General features: G+C 44.6%; 1 protein-coding gene across 1 annotated transcript in view; it reads left to right on the top strand.

The window, feature by feature from the left end:
- The first annotated feature begins 312 nt into the window (after positions 1-312).
- The window catches only part of LOC311002886 (myosin phosphatase Rho interacting protein), a 49,507-nt gene continuing 37,551 nt past the window's right edge, over positions 313-12,268 (top strand). The window contains exons 1-3 of the mRNA XM_083994455.1: positions 313-1,241; positions 3,671-3,748; positions 5,462-5,527. Of these exons, the coding sequence (XP_083850581.1) occupies positions 1,122-1,241; positions 3,671-3,748; positions 5,462-5,527 (264 nt within the window). The 5' untranslated portion in view covers positions 313-1,121. The remainder of the gene's footprint in view (positions 1,242-3,670; positions 3,749-5,461; positions 5,528-12,268) is intronic.

Raw genomic sequence — 12,268 nt, 5'->3', positions numbered from 1 at the left:
ACTAACAGTGAGAGTAGCCTGAATAAATCTAGATTACAGTCGGTCCTTTCAAACAGAAATTAACAATATTAGTTCAGGTTATTATCATTAACAACACCATGGTTTAAAGTTTTTGTTGTGATGGGCTCTTTAAAGCCCACATAGCCTGAGAGAAAGTATTGGAGAATTTTGCGGCTTTCTATTGGATGCGGCTCGGGTTGTGGGCGTGTCCGTGCATCCGATTGGTCGCGGCTGCTGTCAATCACCGCTCCACTCTCTTTGGAGCACCTCCCTATCCCTCCGCCGACTGGCTGTCCGGGGCCGAGGCGAGGATTTTCACGTAAACAGCGACCACAGACTGCGTTACCAGAGCCAGCGAGGGAGGGAGGCTGCCTGCTACGACGGACGGACTGAACCCGACGCTATTGATCCATCGGCATGACAAGCCGCGTCGATGGCGTTACTAAAAGTTGGACAACGGTGTTTGGCCTTAAACGGAGACGTTAGAAGCGTGAAGTAGATTTAACGGCAATGGCTACGGTATCACTTGTTAGATAGACACACACGCAGAGAGAGAGAGAGCAAGAGAGGGAGAGAGGGAGAAACAGAGAGGGGGGCTAGTGGACTCCCTCCCCTCCCCTCGGTGCGGCCGTTCCGCCCGATGGAGGCAGACGGGACCGGTGCAGTGAGCTCGAGGAGGCCCGTCTGTGTCACCTGTGAAACGTCCGCACCTCGGCGGAGGACGTGACTGAGGGAAACACCGCGAACACCTCCACGTCCACCTCCTCCCCACCACCACCCCGTCGCTTTCGACAACTTATTAACTTGTTAGAAAGCTGCTGTGCAACAGTAAAAAGTTAGCTGGTCAACGTTAGCTGCGACCTCCTCAAGATGACCGTCATAGATATCACTTAACGAGAGGTTACCCACCGCCTCAGGTGACCCAGGACAGGTGAAAGACGCACTATTTAACGGACTTTTTTTTTATTTACGCTTTCTACTTTACATTAGCCTACACGTATCCGCAAATTGACACCAAACCCACCTGCCTGCGAGAAATTGGAGCAGTTTTTCCCGTCTCTCAAACAAGGAGTTGTTGGATTTTTTTTCTTTCTCATCAAGTGTCACATTTTTCATCAGCCATGTCATTCAAAGACAACCCCTGTCGGAAATTTCAAGCCAACATTTTCAACAAAAGTAAATGCCAGAACTGCTTTAAGCCCAGAGAATCCCATTTGCTGAACGACGAAGACTTAAGTCAGGTGAATAAATGTATATTTTTGTTTCTTTTTTCTTTAAAAAAAAAACTATTTAATTTTATTCCTTCGAGATTGTCTGTCTGTGTGACCCAGGGTAATGAAAAAAGGAATCCCCCTTTAGTATCTTTCCGTTTGATGTGCACATTTCAAAGACTGAGTCATGTCAACAGACCATGAAGTGCAAAGGTTAGGTTAATTGGACATAATTAGTTTCCAGCCCAAGGGCGCATATTGACCTTAATTCATGCAGATATAGGCCTCCACCCAGCTCCATGCCTTCCAGCACAGTAGCCCGCTGTCAGTTGCTTTTATTTGGGTTACACAATTGTTCTGAGATCTTTTTTTAAAACTTTAGTCCTATAGGGAAAATACCATATTCTTATTCTGGTGTTAACCAACAATCATGGAGACTGGGAAGCTTGGAGGAACTCCATAATTGTTTTTCTTTAATACATGATCCTCAAATGAAGATATTCAGCACTCCCTGCTGGCCTGTGTTGTTTATATTGGCAGGGTGTGAATTGTGGCGTCAGATCACACTGGACTCTGTTTACTTATGTCATGGTCATTCCTTTTGGTAATGTTTAACAGGACAGGTGAAGAGTCATCTGTGTCCAGGTTTACAGTTCAGCTGGATGTGACCTGGTAATATATGTTACACCTTTTCCTGCAGTGTTCATATCCTCCATCATGACCAGATGCTTCCCAGTTGGGATGGAGATATAGTCTTGATGGTTTTCATCCCTCCAACTGGAATTTCTGATCTCCTTGTCTTGTTATCAGAGACTAAAGGCAAAAATATAAGCACATCTTGTTGCTTATTGTTAAAAAGACCTACTACAGGGCGGTCCAGAAGTCCTGTGGATCTCATTTTGTGCATATTTTGAGCCAGAACTTTTGTCATTCCCTTTGGCTCCCCCACCTCACCACTCAAAAGGCCCACACTGTCGGTGCAGTGTTACATAGTCATTTATGATGGGAGGGAATAAGAGGTTGGGGGGCCGTTGCAAAAATGAACCCTCACACGAACACACTCAAGTTACTCAGTTTAAACACTGAACCATTGAAGGGTAAAAAATGACCTAGATTCATCTCGTCTTTTTTCCTCTGTCTCGGGAGGCTTTGCCATTCGGGCTGCTGTCAGGTCATGTGAGGAGAGATGGGACGTTTTTCTAAGCCGTGCTGAGTCTACAGCATTTCTCCATGGGCTTTAGACTAATGTTCCTCAGGAATGTATGTAGTTAGTGTCCGAGTATCAATTTGATTACCTCCCAACTCTTACTGCCCTTTCAAGTAGTCACATTATCAAATAACTTACTGGTAGCCTCATCTCTAAGGTGCTAGTCCCGCGTGCCTTTGGCCTCTCAGGGTTTTCAAATGTCCATTTAAAAGTGGGATGTACTGTAGTTTCTCCTGCTGGTCTGCTCCAACTCTTTGACTTCTGTTATGGTAACTTGGGATTTCTAATTGAAAAGTCCTGTTATGTCACTTTGTTTACAGAGTGACTCAGCTGAGAAACGTGCTGTACCTCCCGTAATCAAAGCGAAAGAGGATTTTATGGTGGATTATTCATGGCTTTACATGGGATGAAATTATGACTGTAATCAAAACCACCAATAGCAGAGCACGGAGTTGCCAGGCGGCTGTAAATGTCAGAGCTCCTCGACTTTTATTTGTAGGCTGCTGCCCGTTCCATAGAATTGGAAGCACAGTCGAATTACGCAAGGGACTTTAATTTGTTAAGCTGTTTAGGTGTAGGTAAGATTTGTGTGCAAACATTTAGTTAAAGTTGCGCTCCTTTACACACAGCCCCGCAGTGGTGGTTGTGCAGAGCTTTTTTAGCTCGGCAAACAATTGCTGACTACTAGTGTGGCTACAGTTCAAGTATGTACCAGAAGTATTTAAGAAGGACTGCCAGGCCAACTTGCATTTCTTTGGGACAAGTTTGAATTGCAAATCTGCAGCCACAAAAGCTCCCAGGCTCTGTACCACTTTTCTCTTCTGTTTCTCATCCACTGTTTTTCTTGCTAACTTCTGCCTCTTGCTGCCCCCTCCACCCACCAGTCCACCCACTTAGAGGATCAGAGGGAAAATCATGTGTGTTAGCCTTTCCTTTTTTCTTTTTTTCTTTTTTTTTTCCAGGGCAGCATGGTGCGCTGGAATACAGCCAGCTGGAGAATTTTGCCTGCAGTCAATTCAAGGCAGCTAGTGACTAATACACACCTAACACACAGATACACACTGTTAAACCCTGTGTGTGCGTTAGTGCTCTCTGATAATGGGCCACAATGCGTAGCCCAGGGACTAGCTTACGGATGCATCCACAGTGAATGAATATGTGTGTAATTGAACTGTTAATCGAACTGTTAATGTCCTTGTTATGGTGTTTGCTTTCAGGTCTGTAATTGTTTTTTTTTTCCCACCCTCACCAGGCAAAACCTATATACGGAGGCTGGTTGCTGCTGGCGCCGGAGGGAACAAATTTTGACAATCCCTTACACAGATCTCGGGTAAGCACTTTGAGAAATTGCTAGAGTTGAAAATAAATCGATTCAGAAGTGCGCTTTTGTTTTTGACAACATTTTAATGAAGGGGCATTTGGTTGGGCTTCACAAAACTCACAAATACACAATGGTGTCCTTGAAAAGCGAGCGACTTTATTGGCTCGTGTGCCGAGGTGCAGATCTTAGGATTTAGTGTAGCAGCTTTTAGTGCGAGATGGATAAAGTTTAGTATATCAGAGCAGCTCAGAGTCTCTAAGGTAAGTTAAAAAAAAGGCAATTGGCTTGACTAGTCCTTCCTTTGATTCTGTTATCCATTCTGGCACAGACTTGACATCTGACAGGAGGTCTGTGTTGCTGCTTCTGTGGCCGTTTCACAGACTCAGCAGCTTCCCGTGGGAGGATTGGCCCTCTGTCAGAAGAAGCCTCATATTCAGGCAATAATGAGTCTAATATTGACTTTAGTTCCTGCTCCCCTAGCATCATGTAATGGGAGCCCTACTAGCTCTGTCGCACCACTTCTTTTTTATCAGCTCCAGGATTATACTGTGGTGGTGCATCCCAACGAGGGGTAGGGAGAATGTGGGGGAGGAGAAGGAAAAGTCCCAGTTCTCACAGCCACACTGATGGCTTCCATATGGGTTTTTGGAAAAAAGCACCTCTGGATCCTTCAGCTCAACTACTGTCAACACTCTGCTGCTGCTTTGACATCATCACTCTGTGTTCTGCCTATTCTTACAGTCAGCCTTTCACTGTGGGGGTATAATTGGTGGCCTGTACGTATAGTGCTGAGGTGAGCAGTGTTGCTCAGGTTTTTTTGACAGACCAACTAACAAACAAAAAAAAAAACAGGGGAAAAAGTGCTGATGTGCTGGCATGAGTCATGTTTTAGGACCACGTCAGTGACAGGTTGCAGGTCTGTGACACGCTACAGTTGATAAACCACATATATCTCACTTTTTTTTAATGAAATCTGTGGATATGACCGCAGAGACCATTTTAACATCACCGGTAAGGGTTATTGACATCCCTGTTGAGAGCTTCCCCTGCCTTTTAGGTGACAAAGCACCTCTCAATATTTCATGGATCTGGCTGTGTTGGAATCGGAGCCCAGGAAATTTAACCCTGAGACAAAACGGTGCCTTAGGATATAAGAGAAGAGGCAGTGGAGGGCTGATGGAGCCAATGATAATGATGAAGAAGATGAAAGGAGCCCGTTACTGTGTCATTTCCACAAATATCAACGGGAAGCTTCCGCTCTTTTGTTGGCTGGGGTCCATTAATGGGCAGGGTCACTTGATATCATCAGATATCGGTTCACAGTTGTAGCATTTAACATCCTGTAAGAGGATCTAGTGGCGGTTAAGACTATCAAAAGTGCAGCCTTAGCTACCGATGTGGAAGGATTTACCCACTTAGCAGGTTAGTCGTCATTGTACCCACAATCAGCTGGACCCCCAACTGTTTCTCAAAGTGTCCTTGATCTTGCGTGTGTGGATATGTGTGTACCAAGGAATTGACCTCGTCTTTTAACCCCAGGGTAATTAATATACGACATCCAAGATTTTAATTGTAAAGTACAGCTTCATCTACACGTTCTTTCTTTCATGTTGCTTTATTCTGTATAGTAAAATGTAGAGGAGCTTTTCTGTTGGGTCTGATATTGATATCCAACATGTGACCATGTCAGTAATTCAAGAATTTCTCCTTATTTTCCTATAGAAATGGCAAAGGAGGTTCTTCATCCTCTACGAGCATGGCTTACTTCGCTATGCTCTGGACGAAATGGTGAGTTAAGACTTTCTGCATGCAAGCTGCTGATTTCTGAGTCTCTGAATGAAAATGTCTAAATACAATAAATCCTAAGATAAAAGCTGATGTTGAAGTAGTAGCCTGGTATCAAGTACTAAGCATCGGTGTGGTCTGTTTGAACAAATGAAAAAAAAAAAAGTTGACGTATACAGCATCTGCACTGTAATGGATTACATGATAGATTCAGCATCATGTGCTATCTATTAACTTTGCACAGTCTTTATTTTGCACATTGGCTAAACAGCCAGATCATACCTCCCACTAAACCCACGTCTTTCTTTCGAGTTTCTGTGTTTGTTTCTCTTGTATCTGGCTCTTTAATGAAACTCAGGACAATGTTGGTCCGTGAAGGGAGAGGACTGAAGTGTTTTTATGTGAAACCGGTGCAGGAAGTGGTGAGGAACAAATAGCAACCCGTTTGATACTGTAGATAACCCATCTCAAATAAAGGACTGGGTCTGTGTATCACAAGTTACAGAGGGTTTAACTGTTGATTGAGATATGCATCGTAGAACTCGACTTGTAGAGTCATTTTCACTTTTTTGTGCTTGTTCCTTTTCAACATGTTCTGTGAGAGCATCTGTGAGAGTTTTTTATCCGTAGGTGTTGCACAAAATTAAAGAAGAACAATCCTTTTACTTAGTTGATGGTATTGTTGGTGCATTTATTTTGTCAACAGTCTTTTTTTTTGTCTGAGGTATACATGGAGAGGCTCGCTGCCAAGAGAACAGGCAGCCGTCACACTGTTAACACCGGAGCTTTCTTGCCTGCAACAGGGTATTTAGTGAATGTGCTAAACACTAAGCTAACTAGCGCAGTAGTGTCAAAAGGAATGAAGTGACACCACATGGTGTTGATACTAAAAGTCATGTGCTGAGCTGTGTGTGTGTGTTTGTTTAAGTGGCTAACACATTGTGCAAGAGCCCCCTGGCAACTTCCTGTTCCAGAACTGGAAGAACCACTTGAAGCCACTAGATTGATGTTTTGAATGATCTTCATTTGTGCAACTAATCGAATGTCAACACAATAATCCAAGGATTAGTATGCAGACTGATTGATCGCTTTGAGTTCATGTTTTTGTAGGTCAGTGTGATATGTTTTTTCAATTCCATATGCAGGGCAGCATGTGTGTAGTGTACACTGTATATTGATTGACCCAAAGCAGTGCTCTAGAGCTGTTTTTTTTTTGAGCGTGCGATGTGGTTTTGAAATGAGATGGAAACAGAAGTAGCTGTTATGTTGCTTTTGACCCCTTCGTACTCCATGTGGCATCCACTGGCAGAGGAAAAAGATGCTGAGACGCCTTTTATGTAATGGAAGCAGCAGAAGGCGGGATGCTTTTTTAGATCTTTTATTTTTTCCCTCTTCTGTGCCCTTCAGGGTCATCGCATTCAGCATACAGAATCTGATGCACGCTGAATGGCCTTGGCTACTGTTTGCTAAGTGTATCCAAGAGCAGGGAAGATCTTATTATACAAAACATGGCACGAACTACTGCGCCGTGCTTAATGACCTCCTCCAACTGCAGCCAATGAATTGCATTTGGGAGGCATGAAGAAGAAGAAGAAGGATGGATGATGTGTTTACAGGAAGAGACAAGGGAGAGAGGCGGATGTCCTCCTTCCATTCATTGTTCTCTCTGGATGTCACTCTTCATCTTTTCATCTCCCTTCTGAATGGAGGATCAAAGGGAGAGGGGGGGGTAGCGGGGTCTGGAGCTGGAATTATCAAGTGATCCTAAATATGGACGCTCACTTGCCGCACAAGGCACATTAGAATAATTGATGTTTGTTGAAGAAGCAGCTGCACAAAGTTGGCTAATTGGCACATGTATCTGCCAATAGTATCAGCGTGTTTTACATGAATCAGTCTGCACATTACACGCTGTTGAGAAGTAGCGTGCAGAACGTACCAGGATTCAGACCAACTTAACTGTGAATAACATCAGGGTTTTTACCAGTTCACCGTAGCTGCAGACCACATCACAGCCCCACATCGGGGAGACCACTGGTGGGGACTGCAGATGAGGAGGTGCCCCTCTGTTTTCCTCTCAGCCTATAGTTTTATGGCTCTTGTGACTCGGCTCTGACCGCACCTTGATGGACTGTGGTCCCAACCTGCAGGATGTGGCGCTGCCCTGTGGGGAGGAAAGGAACGGGGTTAGCAAAGGTCTGGGAGAGATCAGGGTTCCCGGAGCGCTGGGTTTAGGGTTGCACACCTACAGCGAACACCCAGCACGACACAAACCGCAGCCATCACCGCTATGTGCAAGAGGCAAGTGGTTAAAAGAAAACAACGTAGCTGCAGCATGAGCAAGACTAAGTAAATGTGTTGTGATTGGAAGGATGGGGAGGGCGAATAGCTGAAAATGTTGGCCTGCATAGAACATGTGCTGCCATGCAAAGCTAATGTGTTAGTGCAGCTTTAGTGGATTGTTCTTGGCATCGGCCTTAGGAAGGGAGTTTAAATGTGTCTAAACAAGTTCACAGAGTTTTAGCACGGTATTATTTGCTAGCTGTAAATATGGAAAGAAGATCACTGCTACAAAATCCGCCGCCAGTTCAGTCTCCAGTGTTTGCTGAAAAGTAAGAGCTGTATTTTCCAGGAGCAACCCATCACGGTAATTTCACGGGAGCGTTGCCAGAACAACATGTTTTTGTCCCTTTTGTCCAGCAACAGTTGACCATGGCATGTATAACATGGGACAGTTATTCTCTGTTTTGTGGAGCGCTCTGGCTGTCTCTGTCCTGACTGTAGGCATATAGGACAGAACGCTCTGGAAGCAGAGCACAAGTGTGTGGGCTGAGGTTGTCTCTAGGCTCAGTCATACGTTGAGCCAGCCTGTACAGTAGCTGTAGAGAGAGAGAGAGAGAGAGAGAGAGAGAGAGAGGGAAAAAAAAACATCAGACACAGCATCGAAACAAATGCGCAAGGCTGGATTCTACAGAGTTACAGTATGTGCTGAGCTGCACATGTTTCTGTGTGTGTGTGTTTTTTTTGTGTGAGTGTGAGCGAATGCACCTGGGACTAAGGGTGCTTGACGGCAGAGGTCATGTCAGGAACAGGTGTTTGCAAGCAGAGACCTTAGTTTCAAAATGATCTTAGCGTTTGGCCTTCTTATTTAATACCGGTCCTAGAATCATATAGAGGAATATGAACAATATGAAAACGGGTCACCTTTACACAGTTGTGCTCAACTTGTTTAAGTGATGTGAGAAACACGCATACACACACAAAACCCATTATCACCTTGTGGTGAGGGCAGGTATGTGGGTGTGCAAAGAACTCTCCAGCTCCGTAAAGCCACTTTGATGACATCAGTGTGAGTTAAAATGATCACACCCACACTCTAATAACTGCTTCGCAATGCACTCGTAAATACCCCATACAACACCTAGCTCCTATTAACCATACTTTGACCTAATTATAACCTCTTCTAATTGACACACACGCATGCATCATGCAACCTAGGCCGAGGTCTCCCTTGTCTCTGATCTCATTCTGAATCATAACTTTCTTTTACATCCTTAGATTACAAAGGCTTTCGCAGTGACACACTTTTATTACTTTGGTCTGTGGACTGTTTGCAGTATTTCCTCATTTTGTTTGCAGGGGCTTGGGGAAAGACTGTGTAGTTTGTGTTCTCGTATTGGTCAGTTAATGTAGTAAAGTCCAGGGTGCAGGAGCACAGTGTACCTGCAAATAAAATGAGGCTACCTATTGAGTTGCAGTACACAAAAGGCCCATTCAGGGACACTTGAATTGCATTTGCTTTTAGACCATTTTGACCGCACTTGACTGTCTGCATCACAGCCGTAATCCCTGTTATTCCTACAAGAACATGATGTTCTCATGATGACGTTTCAGCTGCTGAAGTCATTCTCATTTCATCTCGGCTCAAACAGTGGACCCCTGCCCCATAGCACTGTCCAAGGACTGAGAGGTTTGACCAACTTTATTCCATTTCCCACACATTTGGGCATTCTTTCAACTCAAGCCACGCTATTCTGTTGCCTCCCCTGAATCTCAACCTTAGCCTGTGTTTGCCCTCACACTTGTCAGACCTTTTGACAGGCTGAAACATGCACAAACCCTCTCCACCACGTTCTAGCCCAGAGAAACATGAAATTAAGGGCTATTTTTTAACCAGTTTTGTGGAGCTTTTGTCCTGTGTTGGTTTGGGAACGAGGAGTGCTTTGTAGGGGATGGATGAGTGGGCAGGGCCTCTAAGCTGTGTTGTTGCCTCCAGGCACTCCATGCAGAGAATGAGTGGAGGCCGACCACCCCACCCCATTAAATTAGGGATACTTATAGGGGAGCTCCAGTCTTCCACTCAGGGCGAGCTGTGAGAAACAAAATGGAGAAAGAGATAAAACTTTCTTGTACATAAAAGTTTGTGTACAAGACAAGGAAATATGGGCAATTTGGGATTTGAGGGTGAAAACAGCAAAGGAGCAGGTTATTTAGAGGAGAGAGGGTTAAGAGTGGATGAGATGCTGGTCACAGGCCATGTTGATAAGATGGTGAGAGCCTTCCATATTGCATCGTTGTCAACTGTTTACTTAGCGTGGGGTCTTGGGCGAGGTGAGTGTTGGTTTAACAGAGATATGCTGCGTGAGAGTCTTCTTTAACCCCTGCCCTTCCTTCCCAATGGTTCCAGTAGGAACTGATCTGCTGGAATGTAAACAGCCATGGATTACAGTGGGGTCACTGTTCCCATTGCACAAAGCCACAAAACCATGGGAACAGCCATTCATACAGCTTGTAATCATCAGGGTCTACAACACTGTAACTGCCACTCAACCTAATGGCAACTGCACATCCCACCCAAAGCCCTGTGAAGTATTTAAAGAGCATTCCCTTTGTTTTTTGCTCTGTTTTCTCTCAGTTTGGAAGTTCCAGTTCCCTACGGTTTGTAGGTCTTGTCGTGGCCATCTCTCCCGTCAGTCGGGGAGGGGGAGGCTGACCACGGCGGTCTCAGTGGGAGGGTGCAACACAATATGCCATTTTGTTACCCTCTCAAGTCTTAGCAACCGCTGTGCAGATGTTGTGACCAGTAAGTGGGAATTGAAATTGCGGCAAGAAAAGATGAGAGCGCTCTGGAGCGATCCCACCCACAGACACAGACGCTACGGTTCCAAATTCATTTTGATGTTTTGGTTCCAAAACACTTAAGTCTTGTTCTAATGTCTGTGGTGTACACTGAACATCCTGCACGTACAAACAATTTGATGAGGATTGCTTTGTGGAGGGTATTCAACCTGCTCCTGTAGGGTAAAATGATGGAAACATTATAAATATGACTCTTTTTGGATTGTTGTCTGGGCCTACCTTCTGTCTCATGACCGTAAGACCTGGTGTCAAAAGGTGAGAGCACAGGTTTTCTAAAAATTCGGCACCCCACCCACTGCCTTCCTGTTGAAATGAAAGTTTTATCGGGACAACAGCATTGTGTTGTGAGGTGTCGTTAAAACATCACCAGAGACGCGGTGGTTTTATCATTGATGATGTAAGACGGGGCTCGATTTAGTTTTTCTTTCTGTATGTCAAAGGTACTTGGCAAGCTCCTGTCCACTCAAACCAAGCACCATGGACGTCAGCCTCAGTCTTCCAGTGAGATCTAAGCCAAAGAGTCCGCCTTTCTCTCAGCTTGATCCCCTGACCGATGATTGACCTGACAACTTGGCTATAGCTCCTAGAAAGATCAGACAAGGAGCAGTTCTGTACTTTGGAGAGTGAAGGTTCTTATTCACCACTTCTCCTTTTTTAATACTAACCAGGGACGGTACCATCTTCCAGGTGACACAATATGCCAGCCCATTTTCCAACCGAGGGCCGTGCTTTGTGAGGGAACATGAGTTTACCATTATCAGGAGAGTGTGACAAAGCTGGATACAATGGAAGGTCTCATGGAAGACGAGCTAGGTCGTATTTTCCCTTGATAAATGGCCAATCTGGCTCTGCTGCCCTTTTGGTCGGTCTTTCCACTGTGCTCTTATCTGCGCTCTTTAGTTTTTTTTTTGCCGTTGCTTTAGTCACCACACCATCCCGGATGTGGTTGCGTTACAGATCTTATCTCCTCTATTTGCCCACTGTTTGAATACTTGAATTTCTTTAGTCAGAATTACAGGAACCACCTCTGGCTCAGGACCAAGTTGACTGTCTAAACATTAAACTCCTGGCTGCCATTTACATGATCCAGTCACTGAACTTAATTATGGTTTTCTTCTTGTAAACTTTTACAGATCAAAAGTGAAAGACAGCAGCACATTATATGTTTCCTCTCTGGCCTCCTCCCTCCCCCTCGTCCAACCCCAATTTGCCATTTATTGTGTCTCCGTGTGTCCAATAGCCAAAAAAGCTTAATGAGGCTATAAATAATGGCTTTCAAATTATAGTTACCAAATTCCAATTACAGTGGATAAAACAGCATTGTCCTCAAGTATGCACAGTCAAACACACAAGAAAAAAGTGACAAAGCTGTTGATCAGAGGAGTTGTCTATGTAGGTCAGCCAGGTTAATAAAACACATGTTAAAAAGGGGATTAGACGCATTGAAATGCACTGATCTGGAAATACACTGACAAATTGGTGCAAGTCTTTATTGCAAACATCTCATCCCAATAAGCATGCATTTTATAACTTTTGTGGCCTTTTACAGGCCAGTCTCTGGTTGTACTGCCAAGCAAGTGAAGACAGTCCTCCAGTTCAAGCCCC

Source organism: Trachurus trachurus, assembly GCF_905171665.1.
Source record: "Trachurus trachurus genome assembly, chromosome: 19".
NCBI classification, from domain to species: domain Eukaryota; kingdom Metazoa; phylum Chordata; class Actinopteri; order Carangiformes; family Carangidae; genus Trachurus; species Trachurus trachurus.
Note: the sequence above shows the minus strand (reverse complement) of the source record. Positions and strands in the feature narration are given on the sequence as shown.